General features: G+C 63.4%; 1 protein-coding gene across 1 annotated transcript in view; it reads right to left on the bottom strand.

The window, feature by feature from the left end:
* Positions 1-512: 512 nt before the first annotated feature.
* Positions 513-17,799, bottom strand: part of LOC140691652 (uncharacterized) — a 30,068-nt gene continuing 12,781 nt past the window's right edge. The window contains exons 15-23 of the mRNA XM_072955518.1: positions 16,806-16,917; positions 16,189-16,262; positions 14,454-14,590; positions 6,881-6,954; positions 5,171-5,282; positions 4,554-4,627; positions 2,844-2,955; positions 2,227-2,300; positions 513-628 (exon numbers count right to left, since the gene is read on the bottom strand). Of these exons, the coding sequence (XP_072811619.1) occupies positions 513-628; positions 2,227-2,300; positions 2,844-2,955; positions 4,554-4,627; positions 5,171-5,282; positions 6,881-6,954; positions 14,454-14,590; positions 16,189-16,262; positions 16,806-16,917 (885 nt within the window). The remainder of the gene's footprint in view (positions 629-2,226; positions 2,301-2,843; positions 2,956-4,553; positions 4,628-5,170; positions 5,283-6,880; positions 6,955-14,453; positions 14,591-16,188; positions 16,263-16,805; positions 16,918-17,799) is intronic.

Genomic DNA, 17,799 nt, shown 5'->3' with positions numbered 1-17,799 from the left:
TAGGCTCGCCTGCCAAGACTTTGCTGAAGCCACACAAGACCTGGCGAGCCTTCCTTCCCCGTATCCCACTCGTCCCCGCATCAGACCGAGTGGGAGACAGGTCTCGTGACCCTGAGGGAGACACCACAGGCCACGGGTTCAGGTGTCTCTTCCACAGCCGATCAACGGCCGTGGAAGGTCAGGGCGCCACACGCTGCACACAATGGCAGGGGTGGGCTTCTCCTTCGGGGAGCCCGGAACGTGCTCCCTGTTGAAGCCCCGTGTGCAGAACTGACACGCCTGCCTTCTGCCACAGGCCTCTTACTCCTTACCACTCTACAAGAGACACCTCCTCCCCAGGGCAGGATGGGGGAGGGGAAGACGCGGTCCATCAATTGCGTCCGCTAAGGGACCAGGGGAGCACGGCCGACAGCCCAGTCAGGGTGGCCCGTGGCCTGGGAGGGACCTGGAGAGCGATCTGCCCTTCTCCTGCAGTGACGCAAGGAACAAACAGAGGAATGGACGCTTTCATCTTACCAAGTGGAGCATCCGGTACTGGTGAGCCAGGCTGCACAGGGCCCAAGGGGGGCCCAGGTGCTGGTGGCAACACGGGCCGGTCCCTGCAAACGCCGGGACGCTGCAAGGTAACCTGCAGGGCAGAAGGGAGAGCCGTGTCAGGCGACAGAAACGGAGCGACCACCGACAAAAGCCGAAACCCAACGCGTCAGCTGTCGGCACCGGGCACCCTCCCCACACCCCGCCGGGTGCCCACCCAGCAGCACAGTGCCCCACGCTCCACCCAGCCCTCTGGGGCCTGCAGCCGGCAGCCCGGGCCGCGCAGCAGGACACGGGGGGACAACAATGGCGCCACACGACGCCGCCGCTGTCTCCAAGTGGACGAAGCCAAGGGTCCTGCCTGCGAGGAGGCACACAGAGCTGCCAGCACTCTGACAAAAGCAGCGCCTTCCCAACAGGCAGCCCCTTTGGGCAGGACAGCCCTCCTCGCCACCACCCCAGCTCCACGGGAGCTGGCCCGGCGCGGACCAGGAACACGCAGAAGGGACGGACGGGAAAAGCTCGTCCTCCACACGTGCAATCAGAGCCGCACCTGGGTCACCGCTCTGCCTCCAGGACCCTGCCTGGCCCTCTCCTTCCCCCCAAACCAAGTAATCTCCTCCGACCTGCAGGGGCTTCCCCTGGGCGCAACGTGCACTGGGGAGCTGGGCACCCCGGAGTCCTGCGGGGGAGCTGCCCAAGTGCTCCTGAGGGGACAACGCTGCCCACAGGAGGTAGTCAGGCTCCGCTACAATCACCGCTATCCTCAGGGACGTCTGGGTTTTCAGTGCGCTACGAAGCGCGCACTACTTGTGTCCTTCGGCAAACTCAAGTGGGATGTCTGGATCCCACAACTGACACCAAAAGGACCCTACAGGCCCGTGCGCAAAATCCCGCGACGTGTCAGGCTGACGCACACGAGCAGCTCTGGCAGCTTCCGGGGCAGGCCTGACCCGGCGCAGGGGTGGGGAGCACGACGGGAGGACGCTGCTGCGCGTCGCAATTCCCCTGCAGGGAAGTAGGCCTCTTCACTGCGGGCTCTTTCCCTTCAAGCCTCTATTTCTTACGACAAAAGCAACATCTACCCAGAGTACAACTGGACGCAGCGGGCCAGGCACATCTCCGTCCCGAGAACAGACGGTCACGGGTTCTGACATTTACCCCACACCAAACAGGTAGACTCAAAGCTGCACAAAGCACACAGGACAAAGCTGGAGGGAGGGCTTTGCCCCTTTCTCAGTTACGAGCATTTCAATGGCCATGCTAAACAGGAGAATCACCTGGCCTCAGCAAGGAAACAAGTCAAACGAGTGACGAAACAGGACTCTGCCTCAGGGACCCAGGAGCAACCCCAGGTGCAGGTCGGCAGGAAGGAGTCAGCAGAGCCAGGAGAAGCCAGTGTGGAGCGAGGGCTCACCCTCCGCACGCTATCTCGACAAACCCACAGCCAAAGTCTGCGGTCCTCGGCTTCTGAGCACTCCCTCATGGCTTCTGCAGGCACCAGCCAAGGTGACGGGCTCCAGGGACAAGCAGCCCACTGGCCCCTGGGGAGACTGAATCGGAAAGCGAACGACATGCCAGACCCGTCACAGGACACACAGTCTGGAGATGAGGGCGGGAATGGCTTCCGGGAAAACAGGAAGCTCACCTTTCCCAGGACGACGTCCAACGGAGCACGGCCACCCCACTTACCTGGGCCTCCGGGGCCGCCGCAGGCGGGCGGGAGCTGCCGGCCAATGCCGGGGCCGGGCCAGGTCCTACGTGGGCTGAAAACCACAGAAGGGATGGAGGATTAGGCTCGCCTGCCAAGACTTTGCTGAAGCCACACAAGACCTGGCGAGCCTTCCTTCCCCGTATCCCACTCGTCCCCGCATCAGACCGAGTGGGAGACAGGTCTCGTGACCCTGAGGGAGACACCACAGGCCACGGGTTCAGGTGTCTCTTCCATAGCCGATCAACGGCCGTGGAAGGTCAGGGCGCCACACGCTGCACACAATGGCAGGGGTGGGCTTCTCCTTCGGGGAGCCCGGAACGTGCTCCCTGTTGAAGCCCCGTGTGCAGAACTGACACGCCTGCCTTCTGCCACAGGCCTCTTACTCCTTACCACTCTACAAGAGACACCTCCTCCCCAGGGCAGGATGGGGGAGGGGAAGACGCGGTCCATCAATTGCGTCCGCTAAGGGACCAGGGGAGCACGGCCGACAGCCCAGTCAGGGTGGCCCATGGCCTGGGAGGGACCTGGAGAGCGATCTGCCCTTCTCCTGCAGTGACGCAAGGAACAAACAGAGGAATGGACGCTTTCATCTTACCAAGTGGAGCATCCGGTACTGGTGAGCGAGGCTGCACAGGGCCCAAGGGGGGCCCAGGTGCTGGTGGCAACACGGGCCGGTCCCTGCAAACGCCGGGACGCTGCAAGGTAACCTGCAGGGCAGAAGGGAGAGCCGTGTCAGGCGACAGAAACGGAGCGACCACCGACAAAAGCCGAAACCCAACGCATCAGCTGTCGGCACCGGGCACCCTCCCCACACCCCGCCGGGTGCCCACCCAGCAGCACAGTGCCCCACGCTCCACCCAGCCCTCTGGGGCCTGCAGCCGGCAGCCCGGGCCGCGCAGCAGGACACGGGGGGACAACAATGGCGCCACACGCCGCCGCCGCTGTCTCCAAGTGGACGAAGCCAAGGGTCCTGCCTGCGAGGAGGCACACAGAGCTGCCAGCACTCTGACAAAAGCAGCGCCTTCCCAACAGGCAGCCCCTTTGGGCAGGACAGCCCTCCTCGCCACCACCCCAGCTCCACGGGAGCTGGCCCGGCGCGGACCAGGAACACGCAGAAGGGACGGACGGGAAAAGCTCGTCCTCCACACGTGCAATCAGAGCCGCACCTGGGTCACCGCTCTGCCTCCAGGACCCTGCCTGGCCCTCTCCTTCCCCCCAAACCAAGTAATCTCCTCCGACCTGCAGGGGCTTCCCCTGGGCGCAACGTGCACTGGGGAGCTGGGCACCCCGGAGTCCTGCGGGGGAGCTGCCCAAGTGCTCCTGAGGGGACAACGCTGCCCACAGGAGGTAGTCAGGCTCCGCTACAATCACCGCTATCCTCAGGGACGTCTGGGTTTTCAGTGCGCTACGAAGCGCGCACTACTTGTGTCCTTCGGCAAACTCAAGTGGGATGTCTGGATCCCACAACTGACACCAAAAGGACCCTACAGGCCCGTGCGCAAAATCCCGCGACGTGTCAGGCTGACGCACACGAGCAGCTCTGGCAGCTTCCGGGGCAGGCCCGACCCGGCGCAGGGGTGGGGAGCACGACGGGAGGACGCTGCTGCGCGTCGCAATTCCCCTGCAGGGAAGTAGGCCTCTTCACTGCGGGCTCTTTCCCTTCAAGCCTCTATTTCTTACGACAAAAGCAACATCTACCCAGAGTACAACTGGACGCAGCGGGCCAGGCACATCTCCGTCCCGAGAACAGACGGTCACGGGTTCTGACATTTACCCCACACCAAACAGGTAGACTCAAAGCTGCACAAAGCACACAGGACAAAGCTGGAGGGAGGGCTTTGCCCCTTTCTCAGTTACGAGCATTTCAATGGCCATGCTAAACAGGAGAATCACCTGGCCTCAGCAAGGAAACAAGTCAAACGAGTGACGACACAGGACTCTGCCTCAGGGACCCAGGAGCAACCCCAGGTGCAGGTCGGCAGGAAGGAGTCAGCAGAGCCAGGAGAAGCCAGTGTGGAGCGAGGGCTCACCCTCCGCACGCTATCTCGACAAACCCACAGCCAAAGTCTGCGGTCCTCGGCTTCTGAGCACTCCCTCATGGCTTCTGCAGGCACCAGCCAAGGTGACGGGCTCCAGGGACAAGCAGCCCACTGGCCCCTGGGGAGACTGAATTGGAAAGCGAACGACATGCCAGACCCGTCACAGGACACACAGTCTGGAGATGAGGGCGGGAATGGCTTCCGGGAAAACAGGAAGCTCACCTTTCCCAGGACGACGTCCAACGGAGCACGGCCACCCCACTTACCTGGGCCTCCGGGGCCGCCGCAGGCGGGCGGGAGCTGCCGGCCAATGCCGGGGCCGGGCCAGGTCCTACGTGGGCTGAAAACCACAGAAGGGATGGAGGATTAGGCTCGCCTGCCAAGACTTTGCTGAAGCCACACAAGACCTGGCGAGCCTTCCTTCCCCGTATCCCACTCGTCCCCGCATCAGACCGAGTGGGAGACAGGTCTCGTGACCCTGAGGGAGACACCACAGGCCACGGGTTCAGGTGTCTCTTCCATAGCCGATCAACGGCCGTGGAAGGTCAGGGCGCCACACGCTGCACACAATGGCAGGGGTGGGCTTCTCCTTCGGGGAGCCCGGAACGTGCTCCCTGTTGAAGCCCCGTGTGCAGAACTGACACGCCTGCCTTCTGCCACAGGCCTCTTACTCCTTACCACTCTACAAGAGACACCTCCTCCCCAGGGCAGGATGGGGGAGGGGAAGACGCGGTCCATCAATTGCGTCCGCTAAGGGACCAGGGGAGCACGGCCGACAGCCCAGTCAGGGTGGCCCATGGCCTGGGAGGGACCTGGAGAGCGATCTGCCCTTCTCCTGCAGTGACGCAAGAAACAAACAGAGGAATGGACGCTTTCATCTTACCAAGTGGAGCATCCGGTACTGGTGAGCGAGGCTGCACAGGGCCCAAGGGGGGCCCAGGTGCTGGTGGCAACACGGGCCGGTCCCTGCAAACGCCGGGACGCTGCAAGGTAACCTGCAGGGCAGAAGGGAGAGCCGTGTCAGGCGACAGAAACGGAGCGACCACCGACAAAAGCCGAAACCCAACGCGTCAGCTGTCGGCACCGGGCACCCTCCCCACACCCCGCCGGGTGCCCACCCAGCAGCACAGTGCCCCACGCTCCACCCAGCCCTCTGGGGCCTGCAGCCGGCAGCCCGGGCCGTGCAGCAGGACACGGGGGGACAACAATGGCGCCACACGACGCCGCCGCTGTCTCCAAGTGGACGAAGCCAAGGGTCCTGCCTGCGAGGAGGCACACAGAGCTGCCAGCACTCTGACAAAAGCAGCGCCTTCCCAACAGGCAGCCCCTTTGGGCAGGACAGCCCTCCTCGCCACCACCCCAGCTCCACGGGAGCTGGCCCGGCGCGGACCAGGAACACGCAGAAGGGACGGACGGGAAAAGCTCGTCCTCCACACGTGCAATCAGAGCCGCACCTGGGTCACCGCTCTGCCTCCAGGACCCTGCCTGGCCCTCTCCTTCCCCCCAAACCAAGTAATCTCCTCCGACCTGCAGGGGCTTCCCCTGGGCGCAACGTGCACTGGGGAGCTGGGCACCCCGGAGTCCTGCGGGGGAGCTGCCCAAGTGCTCCTGAGGGGACAACGCTGCCCACAGGAGGTAGTCAGGCTCCGCTACAATCACCGCTATCCTCAGGGACGTCTGGGTTTTCAGTGCGCTACGAAGCGCGCACTACTTGTGTCCTTCGGCAAACTCAAGTGGGATGTCTGGATCCCACAACTGACACCAAAAGGACCCTACAGGCCCGTGCGCAAAATCCCGCGACGTGTCAGGCTGACGCACACGAGCAGCTCTGGCAGCTTCCGGGGCAGGCCCGACCCGGCGCAGGGGTGGGGAGCACGATGGGAGGACGCTGCTGCGCGTCGCAATTCCCCTGCAGGGAAGTAGGCCTCTTCACTGCGGGCTCTTTCCCTTCAAGCCTCTATTTCTTACGACAAAAGCAACATCTACCCAGAGTACAACTGGACGCAGCGGGCCAGGCACATCTCCGTCCCGAGAACAGACGGTCACGGGTTCTGACATTTACCCCACACCAAACAGGTAGACTCAAAGCTGCACAAAGCACACAGGACAAAGCTGGAGGGAGGGCTTTGCCCCTTTCTCAGTTACGAGCATTTCAATGGCCATGCTAAACAGGAGAATCACCTGGCCTCAGCAAGGAAACAAGTCAAACGAGTGACGACACAGGACTCTGCCTCAGGGACCCAGGAGCAACCCCAGGTGCAGGTCGGCAGGAAGGAGTCAGCAGAGCCAGGAGAAGCCAGTGTGGAGCGAGGGCTCACCCTCCGCACGCTATCTCGACAAACCCACAGCCAAAGTCTGCGGTCCTCGGCTTCTGAGCACTCCCTCATGGCTTCTGCAGGCACCAGCCAAGGTGACGGGCTCCAGGGACAAGCAGCCCACTGGCCCCTGGGGAGACTGAATTGGAAAGCGAACGACATGCCAGACCCGTCACAGGACACACAGTCTGGAGATGAGGGCGGGAATGGCTTCCGGGAAAACAGGAAGCTCACCTTTCCCAGGATGACGTCCAACGGAGCACGGCCACCCCACTTACCTGGGCCTCCGGGGCCGCCGCAGGCGGGCGGGAGCTGCCGGCCAATGCCGGGGCCGGGCCAGGTCCTACGTGGGCTGAAAACCACAGAAGGGATGGAGGATTAGGCTCGCCTGCCAAGACTTTGCTGAAGCCACACAAGACCTGGCGAGCCTTCCTTCCCCGTATCCCACTCGTCCCCGCATCAGACCGAGTGGGAGACAGGTCTCGTGACCCTGAGGGAGACACCACAGGCCACGGGTTCAGGTGTCTCTTCCATAGCCGATCAACGGCCGTGGAAGGTCAGGGCGCCACACGCTGCACACAATGGCAGGGGTGGGCTTCTCCTTCGGGGAGCCCGGAACGTGCTCCCTGTTGAAGCCCCGTGTGCAGAACTGACACGCCTGCCTTCTGCCACAGGCCTCTTACTCCTTACCACTCTACAAGAGACACCTCCTCCCCAGGGCAGGATGGGGGAGGGGAAGACGCGGTCCATCAATTGCGTCCGCTAAGGGACCAGGGGAGCACGGCCGACAGCCCAGTCAGGGTGGCCCATGGCCTGGGAGGGACCTGGAGAGCGATCTGCCCTTCTCCTGCAGTGACGCAAGGAACAAACAGAGGAATGGACGCTTTCATCTTACCAAGTGGAGCATCCGGTACTGGTGAGCGAGGCTGCACAGGGCCCAAGGGGGGCCCAGGTGCTGGTGGCAACACGGGCCGGTCCCTGCAAACGCCGGGACGCTGCAAGGTAACCTGCAGGGCAGAAGGGAGAGCCGTGTCAGGCGACAGAAACGGAGCGACCACCGACAAAAGCCGAAACCCAACGCATCAGCTGTCGGCACCGGGCACCCTCCCCACACCCCGCCGGGTGCCCACCCAGCAGCACAGTGCCCCACGCTCCACCCAGCCCTCTGGGGCCTGCAGCCGGCAGCCCGGGCCGCGCAGCAGGACACGGGGGGACAACAATGGCGCCACACGACGCCGCCGCTGTCTCCAAGTGGACGAAGCCAAGGGTCCTGCCTGCGAGGAGGCACACAGAGCTGCCAGCACTCTGACAAAAGCAGCGCCTTCCCAACAGGCAGCCCCTTTGGGCAGGACAGCCCTCCTCGCCACCACCCCAGCTCCACGGGAGCTGGCCCGGCGCGGACCAGGAACACGCAGAAGGGACGGACGGGAAAAGCTCGTCCTCCACACGTGCAATCAGAGCCGCACCTGGGTCACCGCTCTGCCTCCAGGACCCTGCCTGGCCCTCTCCTTCCCCCCAAACCAAGTAATCTCCTCCGACCTGCAGGGGCTTCCCCTGGGCGCAACGTGCACTGGGGAGCTGGGCACCCCGGAGTCCTGCGGGGGAGCTGCCCAAGTGCTCCTGAGGGGACAACGCTGCCCACAGGAGGTAGTCAGGCTCCGCTACAATCACCGCTATCCTCAGGGACGTCTGGGTTTTCAGTGCGCTACGAAGCGCGCACTACTTGTGTCCTTCGGCAAACTCAAGTGGGATGTCTGGATCCCACAACTGACACCAAAAGGACCCTACAGGCCCGTGCGCAAAATCCCGCGACGTGTCAGGCTGACGCACACGAGCAGCTCTGGCAGCTTCCGGGGCAGGCCCGACCCGGCGCAGGGGTGGGGAGCACGACGGGAGGACGCTGCTGCGCGTCGCAATTCCCCTGCAGGGAAGTAGGCCTCTTCACTGCGGGCTCTTTCCCTTCAAGCCTCTATTTCTTACGACAAAAGCAACATCTACCCAGAGTACAACTGGACGCAGCGGGCCAGGCACATCTCCGTCCCGAGAACAGACGGTCACGGGTTCTGACATTTACCCCACACCAAACAGGTAGACTCAAAGCTGCACAAAGCACACAGGACAAAGCTGGAGGGAGGGCTTTGCCCCTTTCTCAGTTACGAGCATTTCAATGGCCATGCTAAACAGGAGAATCACCTGGCCTCAGCAAGGAAACAAGTCAAACGAGTGACGACACAGGACTCTGCCGCAGTGACCCAGGAGCAACCCCAGGTGCAGGTCGGCAGGAAGGAGTCAGCAGAGCCAGGAGAAGCCAGTGTGGAGCGAGGGCTCACCCTCCGCACGCTATCTCGACAAACCCACAGCCAAAGTCTGCGGTCCTCGGCTTCTGAGCACTCCCTCATGGCTTCTGCAGGCACCAGCCAAGGTGACGGGCTCCAGGGACAAGCAGCCCACTGGCCCCTGGGGAGACTGAATTGGAAAGCGAACGACATGCCAGACCCATCACAGGACACACAGTCTGGAGATGAGGGCGGGAATGGCTTCCGGGAAAACAGGAAGCTCACCTTTCCCAGGACGACGTCCAACGGAGCACGGCCACCCCACTTACCTGGGCCTCCGGGGCCGCCGCAGGCGGGCGGGAGCTGCCGGCCAATGCCGGGGCCGGGCCAGGTCCTACGTGGGCTGAAAACCACAGAAGGGATGGAGGATTAGGCTCGCCTGCCAAGACTTTGCTGAAGCCACACAAGACCTGGCGAGCCTTCCTTCCCCGTATCCCACTCGTCCCCGCATCAGACCGAGTGGGAGACAGGTCTCGTGACCCTGAGGGAGACACCACAGGCCACGGGTTCAGGTGTCTCTTCCATAGCCGATCAACGGCCGTGGAAGGTCAGGGCTCCACACGCTGCACACAATGGCAGGGGTGGGCTTCTCCTTCGGGGAGCCCGGAACGTGCTCCCTGTTGAAGCCCCGTGTGCAGAACTGACACGCCTGCCTTCTGCCACAGGCCTCTTACTCCTTACCACTCTACAAGAGACACCTCCTCCCCAGGGCAGGATGGGGGAGGGGAAGACGCGGTCCATCAATTGCGTCCGCTAAGGGACCAGGGGAGCACGGCCGACAGCCCAGTCAGGGTGGCCCATGGCCTGGGAGGGACCTGGAGAGCGATCTGCCCTTCTCCTGCAGTGACGCAAGGAACAAACAGAGGAATGGACGCTTTCATCTTACCAAGTGGAGCATCCGGTACTGGTGAGCGAGGCTGCACAGGGCCCAAGGGGGGCCCAGGTGCTGGTGGCAACACGGGCCGGTCCCTGCAAACGCCGGGACGCTGCAAGGTAACCTGCAGGGCAGAAGGGAGAGCCGTGTCAGGCGACAGAAACGGAGCGACCACCGACAAAAGCCGAAACCCAACGCATCAGCTGTCGGCACCGGGCACCCTCCCCACACCCCGCCGGGTGCCCACCCAGCAGCACAGTGCCCCACGCTCCACCCAGCCCTCTGGGGCCTGCAGCCGGCAGCCCGGGCCGCGCAGCAGGACACGGGGGGACAACAATGGCGCCACACGACGCCGCCGCTGTCTCCAAGTGGACGAAGCCAAGGGTCCTGCCTGCGAGGAGGCACACAGAGCTGCCAGCACTCTGACAAAAGCAGCGCCTTCCCAACAGGCAGCCCCTTTGGGCAGGACAGCCCTCCTCGCCACCACCCCAGCTCCACGGGAGCTGGCCCGGCGCGGACCAGGAACACGCAGAAGGGACGGACGGGAAAAGCTCGTCCTCCACACGTGCAATCAGAGCCGCACCTGGGTCACCGCTCTGCCTCCAGGACCCTGCCTGGCCCTCTCCTTCCCCCCAAACCAAGTAATCTCCTCCGACCTGCAGGGGCTTCCCCTGGGCGCAACGTGCACTGGGGAGCTGGGCACCCCGGAGTCCTGCGGGGGAGCTGCCCAAGTGCTCCTGAGGGGACAACGCTGCCCACAGGAGGTAGTCAGGCTCCGCTACAATCATCGCTATCCTCAGGGACGTCTGGGTTTTCAGTGCGCTACGAAGCGCGCACTACTTGTGTCCTTCGGCAAACTCAAGTGGGATGTCTGGATCCCACAACTGACACCAAAAGGACCCTACAGGCCCGTGCGCAAAATCCCGCGACGTGTCAGGCTGACGCACACGAGCAGCTCTGGCAGCTTCCGGGGCAGGCCCGACCCGGCGCAGGGGTGGGGAGCACGACGGGAGGACGCTGCTGCGCGTCGCAATTCCCCTGCAGGGAAGTAGGCCTCTTCACTGCGGGCTCTTTCCCTTCAAGCCTCTATTTCTTACGACAAAAGCAACATCTACCCAGAGTACAACTGGACGCAGCGGGCCAGGCACATCTCCGTCCCGAGAACAGACGGTCACGGGTTCTGACATTTACCCCACACCAAACAGGTAGACTCAAAGCTGCACAAAGCACACAGGACAAAGCTGGAGGGAGGGCTTTGCCCCTTTCTCAGTTACGAGCATTTCAATGGCCATGCTAAACAGGAGAATCACCTGGCCTCAGCAAGGAAACAAGTCAAACGAGTGACGACACAGGACTCTGCCGCAGTGACCCAGGAGCAACCCCAGGTGCAGGTCGGCAGGAAGGAGTCAGCAGAGCCAGGAGAAGCCAGTGTGGAGCGAGGGCTCACCCTCCGCACGCTATCTCGACAAACCCACAGCCAAAGTCTGCGGTCCTCGGCTTCTGAGCACTCCCTCATGGCTTCTGCAGGCACCAGCCAAGGTGACGGGCTCCAGGGACAAGCAGCCCACTGGCCCCTGGGGAGACTGAATTGGAAAGCGAACGACATGCCAGACCCGTCACAGGACACACAGTCTGGAGATGAGGGCGGGAATGGCTTCCGGGAAAACAGGAAGCTCACCTTTCCCAGGACGACGTCCAACGGAGCACGGCCACCCCACTTACCTGGGCCTCCGGGGCCGCCGCAGGCGGGCGGGAGCTGCCGGCCAATGCCGGGGCCGGGCCAGGTCCTACGTGGGCTGAAAACCACAGAAGGGATGGAGGATTAGGCTCGCCTGCCAAGACTTTGCTGAAGCCACACAAGACCTGGCGAGCCTTCCTTCCCCGTATCCCACTCGTCCCCGCATCAGACCGAGTGGGAGACAGGTCTCGTGACCCTGAGGGAGACACCACAGGCCACGGGTTCAGGTGTCTCTTCCATAGCCGATCAACGGCCGTGGAAGGTCAGGGCTCCACACGCTGCACACAATGGCAGGGGTGGGCTTCTCCTTCGGGGAGCCCGGAACGTGCTCCCTGTTGAAGCCCCGTGTGCAGAACTGACACGCCTGCCTTCTGCCACAGGCCTCTTACTCCTTACCACTCTACAAGAGACACCTCCTCCCCAGGGCAGGATGGGGGAGGGGAAGACGCGGTCCATCAATTGCGTCCGCTAAGGGACCAGGGGAGCACGGCCGACAGCCCAGTCAGGGTGGCCCATGGCCTGGGAGGGACCTGGAGAGCGATCTGCCCTTCTCCTGCAGTGACGCAAGGAACAAACAGAGGAATGGACGCTTTCATCTTACCAAGTGGAGCATCCGGTACTGGTGAGCCAGGCTGCACAGGGCCCAAGGGGGGCCCAGGTGCTGGTGGTAACACGGGCCGGTCCCTGCAAACGCCGGGACGCTGCAAGGTAACCTGCAGGGCAGAAGGGAGAGCCGTGTCAGGCGACAGAAACGGAGCGACCACCGACAAAAGCCGAAACCCAACGCATCAGCTGTCGGCACCGGGCACCCTCCCCACACCCCGCCGGGTGCCCACCCAGCAGCACAGTGCCCCACGCTCCACCCAGCCCTCTGGGGCCTGCAGCCGGCAGCCCGGGCCGCGCAGCAGGACACGGGGGGACAACAATGGCGCCACACGACGCCGCCGCTGTCTCCAAGTGGACGAAGCCAAGGGTCCTGCCTGCGAGGAGGCACACAGAGCTGCCAGCACTCTGACAAAAGCAGCGCCTTCCCAACAGGCAGCCCCTTTGGGCAGGACAGCCCTCCTCGCCACCACCCCAGCTCCACGGGAGCTGGCCCGGCGCGGACCAGGAACACGCAGAAGGGACGGACGGGAAAAGCTCGTCCTCCACACGTGCAATCAGAGCCGCACCTGGGTCACCGCTCTGCCTCCAGGACCCTGCCTGGCCCTCTCCTTCCCCCCAAACCAAGTAATCTCCTCCGACCTGCAGGGGCTTCCCCTGGGCGCAACGTGCACTGGGGAGCTGGGCACCCCGGAGTCCTGCGGGGGAGCTGCCCAAGTGCTCCTGAGGGGACAACGCTGCCCACAGGAGGTAGTCAGGCTCCGCTACAATCACCGCTATCCTCAGGGACGTCTGGGTTTTCAGTGCGCTACGAAGCGCGCACTACTTGTGTCCTTCGGCAAACTCAAGTGGGATGTCTGGATCCCACAACTGACACCAAAAGGACCCTACAGGCCCGTGCGCAAAATCCCGCGACGTGTCAGGCTGACGCACACGAGCAGCTCTGGCAGCTTCCGGGGCAGGCCCGACCCGGCGCAGGGGTGGGGAGCACGACGGGAGGACGCTGCTGCGCGTCGCAATTCCCCTGCAGGGAAGTAGGCCTCTTCACTGCGGGCTCTTTCCCTTCAAGCCTCTATTTCTTACGACAAAAGCAACATCTACCCAGAGTACAACTGGACGCAGCGGGCCAGGCACATCTCCGTCCCGAGAACAGACGGTCACGGGTTCTGACATTTACCCCACACCAAACAGGTAGACTCAAAGCTGCACAAAGCACACAGGACAAAGCTGGAGGGAGGGCTTTGCCCCTTTCTCAGTTACGAGCATTTCAATGGCCATGCTAAACAGGAGAATCACCTGGCCTCAGCAAGGAAACAAGTCAAATGAGTGACGACACAGGACTCTGCCTCAGGGACCCAGGAGCAACCCCAGGTGCAGGTCGGCAGGAAGGAGTCAGCAGAGCCAGGAGAAGCCAGTGTGGAGCGAGGGCTCACCCTCCGCACGCTATCTCGACAAACCCACAGCCAAAGTCTGCGGTCCTCGGCTTCTGAGCACTCCCTCATGGCTTCTGCAGGCACCAGCCAAGGTGACGGGCTCCAGGGACAAGCAGCCCACTGGCCCCTGGGGAGACTGAATTGGAAAGCGAACGACATGCCAGACCCGTCACAGGACACACAGTCTGGAGATGAGGGCGGGAATGGCTTCCGGGAAAACAGGAAGCTCACCTTTCCCAGGACGACGTCCAACGGAGCACGGCCACCCCACTTACCTGGGCCTCCGGGGCCGCCGCAGGCGGGCGGGAGCTGCCGGCCAATGCCGGGGCCGGGCCAGGTCCTACGTGGGCTGAAAACCACAGAAGGGATGGAGGATTAGGCTCGCCTGCCAAGACTTTGCTGAAGCCACACAAGACCTGGCGAGCCTTCCTTCCCCGTATCCCACTCGTCCCCGCATCAGACCGAGTGGGAGACAGGTCTCGTGACCCTGAGGGAGACACCACAGGCCACGGGTTCAGGTGTCTCTTCCATAGCCGATCAACGGCCGTGGAAGGTCAGGGCTCCACACGCTGCACACAATGGCAGGGGTGGGCTTCTCCTTCGGGGAGCCCGGAACGTGCTCCCTGTTGAAGCCCCGTGTGCAGAACTGACACGCCTGCCTTCTGCCACAGGCCTCTTACTCCTTACCACTCTACAAGAGACACCTCCTCCCCAGGGCAGGGTGGGGGAGGGGAAGACGCGGTCCATCAATTGCGTCCGCTAAGGGACCAGGGGAGCACGGCCGACAGCCCAGTCAGGGTGGCCCATGGCCTGGGAGGGACCTGGAGAGCGATCTGCCCTTCTCCTGCAGTGACGCAAGGAACAAACAGAGGAATGGACGCTTTCATCTTACCAAGTGGAGCATCCGGTACTGGTGAGCGAGGCTGCACAGGGCCCAAGGGGGGCCCAGGTGCTGGTGGCAACACGGGCCGGTCCCTGCAAACGCCGGGACGCTGCAAGGTAACCTGCAGGGCAGAAGGGAGAGCCGTGTCAGGCGACAGAAACGGAGCGACCACCGACAAAAGCCGAAACCCAACGCATCAGCTGTCGGCACCGGGCACCCTCCCCACACCCCGCCGGGTGCCCACCCAGCAGCACAGTGCCCCACGCTCCACCCAGCCCTCTGGGGCCTGCAGCCGGCAGCCCGGGCCGCGCAGCAGGACACGGGGGGACAACAATGGCGCCACACGACGCCGCCGCTGTCTCCAAGTGGACGAAGCCAAGGGTCCTGCCTGCGAGGAGGCACACAGAGCTGCCAGCACTCTGACAAAAGCAGCGCCTTCCCAACAGGCAGCCCCTTTGGGCAGGACAGCCCTCCTCGCCACCACCCCAGCTCCACGGGAGCTGGCCCGGCGCGGACCAGGAACACGCAGAAGGGACGGACGGGAAAAGCTCGTCCTCCACACGTGCAATCAGAGCCGCACCTGGGTCACCGCTCTGCCTCCAGGACCCTGCCTGGCCCTCTCCTTCCCCCCAAACCAAGTAATCTCCTCCGACCTGCAGGGGCTTCCCCTGGGCGCAACGTGCACTGGGGAGCTGGGCACCCCGGAGTCCTGCGGGGGAGCTGCCCAAGTGCTCCTGAGGGGACAACGCTGCCCACAGGAGGTAGTCAGGCTCCGCTACAATCACCGCTATCCTCAGGGACGTCTGGGTTTTCAGTGCGCTACGAAGCGCGCACTACTTGTGTCCTTCGGCAAACTCAAGTGGGATGTCTGGATCCCACAACTGACACCAAAAGGACCCTACAGGCCCGTGCGCAAAATCCCGCGACGTGTCAGGCTGACGCACACGAGCAGCTCTGGCAGCTTCCGGGGCAGGCCCGACCCGGCGCAGGGGTGGGGAGCACGACGGGAGGACGCTGCTGCGCGTCGCAATTCCCCTGCAGGGAAGTAGGCCTCTTCACTGCGGGCTCTTTCCCTTCAAGCCTCTATTTCTTACGACAAAAGCAACATCTACCCAGAGTACAACTGGACGCAGCGGGCCAGGCACATCTCCGTCCCGAGAACAGACGGTCACGGGTTCTGACATTTACCCCACACCAAACAGGTAGACTCAAAGCTGCACAAAGCACACAGGACAAAGCTGGAGGGAGGGCTTTGCCCCTTTCTCAGTTACGAGCATTTCAATGGCCATGCTAAACAGGAGAATCACCTGGCCTCAGCAAGGAAACAAGTCAAACGAGTGACGACACAGGACTCTGCCGCAGTGACCCAGGAGCAACCCCAGGTGCAGGTCGGCAGGAAGGAGTCAGCAGAGCCAGGAGAAGCCAGTGTGGAGCGAGGGCTCACCCTCCGCACGCTATCTCGACAAACCCACAGCCAAAGTCTGCGGTCCTCGGCTTCTGAGCACTCCCTCATGGCTTCTGCAGGCACCAGCCAAGGTGACGGGCTCCAGGGACAAGCAGCCCACTGGCCCCTGGGGAGACTGAATTGGAAAGTGAACGACATGCCAGACCCGTCACAGGACACACAGTCTGGAGATGAGGGCGGGAATGGCTTCCGGGAAAACAGGAAGCTCACCTTTCCCAGGACGACGTCCAACGGAGCACGGCCACCCCACTTACCTGGGCCTCCGGGGCCGCCGCAGGCGGGCGGGAGCTGCCGGCCAATGCCGGGGCCGGGCCAGGTCCTACGTGGGCTGAAAACCACAGAAGGGATGGAGGATTAGGCTCGCCTGCCAAGACTTTGCTGAAGCCACACAAGACCTGGCGAGCCTTCCTTCCCCGTATCCCACTCGTCCCCGCATCAGACCGAGTGGGAGACAGGTCTCGTGACCCTGAGGGAGACACCACAGGCCACGGGTTCAGGTGTCTCTTCCATAGCCGATCAACGGCCATGGAAGGTCAGGGCTCCACATGCTGCACACAATGGCAGGGGTGGGCTTCTCCTTCGGGGAGCCCGGAACGTGCTCCCTGTTGAAGCCCCGTGTGCAGAACTGACACGCCTGCCTTCTGCCACAGGCCTCTTACTCCTTACCACTCTACAAGAGACACCTCCTCCCCAGGGCAGGATGGGGGAGGGGAAGACGCGGTCCATCAATTGCGTCCGCTAAGGGACCAGGGGAGCACGGCCGACAGCCCAGTCAGGGTGGCCCATGGCCTGGGAGGGACCTGGAGAGCGATCTGCCCTTCTCCTGCAGTGACGCAAGGAACAAACAGAGGAATGGACGCTTTCATCTTACCAAGTGGAGCATCCGGTACTGGTGAGCGAGGCTGCACAGGGCCCAAGGGGGGCCCAGGTGCTGGTGGCAACACGGGCCGGTCCCTGCAAACGCCGGGACGCTGCAAGGTAACCTGCAGGGCAGAAGGGAGAGCCGTGTCAGGCGACAGAAACGGAGCGACCACCGACAAAAGCCGAAACCCAACGCGTCAGCTGTCGGCACCGGGCACCCTCCCCACACCCCGCCGGGTGCCCACCCAGCAGCACAGTGCCCCACGCTCCACCCAGCCCTCTGGGGCCTGCAGCCGGCAGCCCGGGCCGCGCAGCAGGACACGGGGGGACAACAATGGCGCCACACGACGCCGCCGCTGTCTCCAAGTGGACGAAGCCAAGGGTCCTGCCTGCGAGGAGGCACACAGAGCTGCCAGCACTCTGACAAAAGCAGCGCCTTCCCAACAGGCAGCCCCTTTGGGCAGGACAGCCCTCCTCGCCACCACCCCAGCTCCACGGGAGCTGGCCCGGCGCGGACCAGGAACACGCAGAAGGGACGGACGGGAAAAGCTCGTCCTCCACACGTGCAATCAGAGCCGCACCTGGGTCACCGCTCTGCCTCCAGGACCCTGCCTGGCCCTCTCCTTCCCCCCAAACCAAGTAATCTCCTCCGACCTGCAGGGGCTTCCCCTGGGCGCAACGTGCACTGGGGAGCTGGGCACCCCGGAGTCCTGCGGGGGAGCTGCCCAAGTGCTCCTGAGGGGACAACGCTGCCCACAGGAGGTAGTCAGGCTCCGCTACAATCACCGCTATCCTCAGGGACGTCTGGGTTTTCAGTGCGCTACGAAGCGCGCACTACTTGTGTCCTTCGGCAAACTCAAGTGGGATGTCTGGATCCCACAACTGACACCAAAAGGACCCTACAGGCCCGTGCGCAAAATCCCGCGACGTGTCAGGCTGACGCACACGAGCAGCTCTGGCAGCTTCCGGGGCAGGCCCGACCCGGCGCAGGGGTGGGGAGCACG

Source organism: Vicugna pacos, chromosome 36 (assembly GCF_048564905.1).
Source record: "Vicugna pacos chromosome 36, VicPac4, whole genome shotgun sequence".
NCBI classification, from domain to species: domain Eukaryota; kingdom Metazoa; phylum Chordata; class Mammalia; order Artiodactyla; family Camelidae; genus Vicugna; species Vicugna pacos.
The sequence above is the reverse complement of the archived record's forward strand: the minus strand, read 5'-3'. Positions and strand labels throughout refer to the sequence as shown.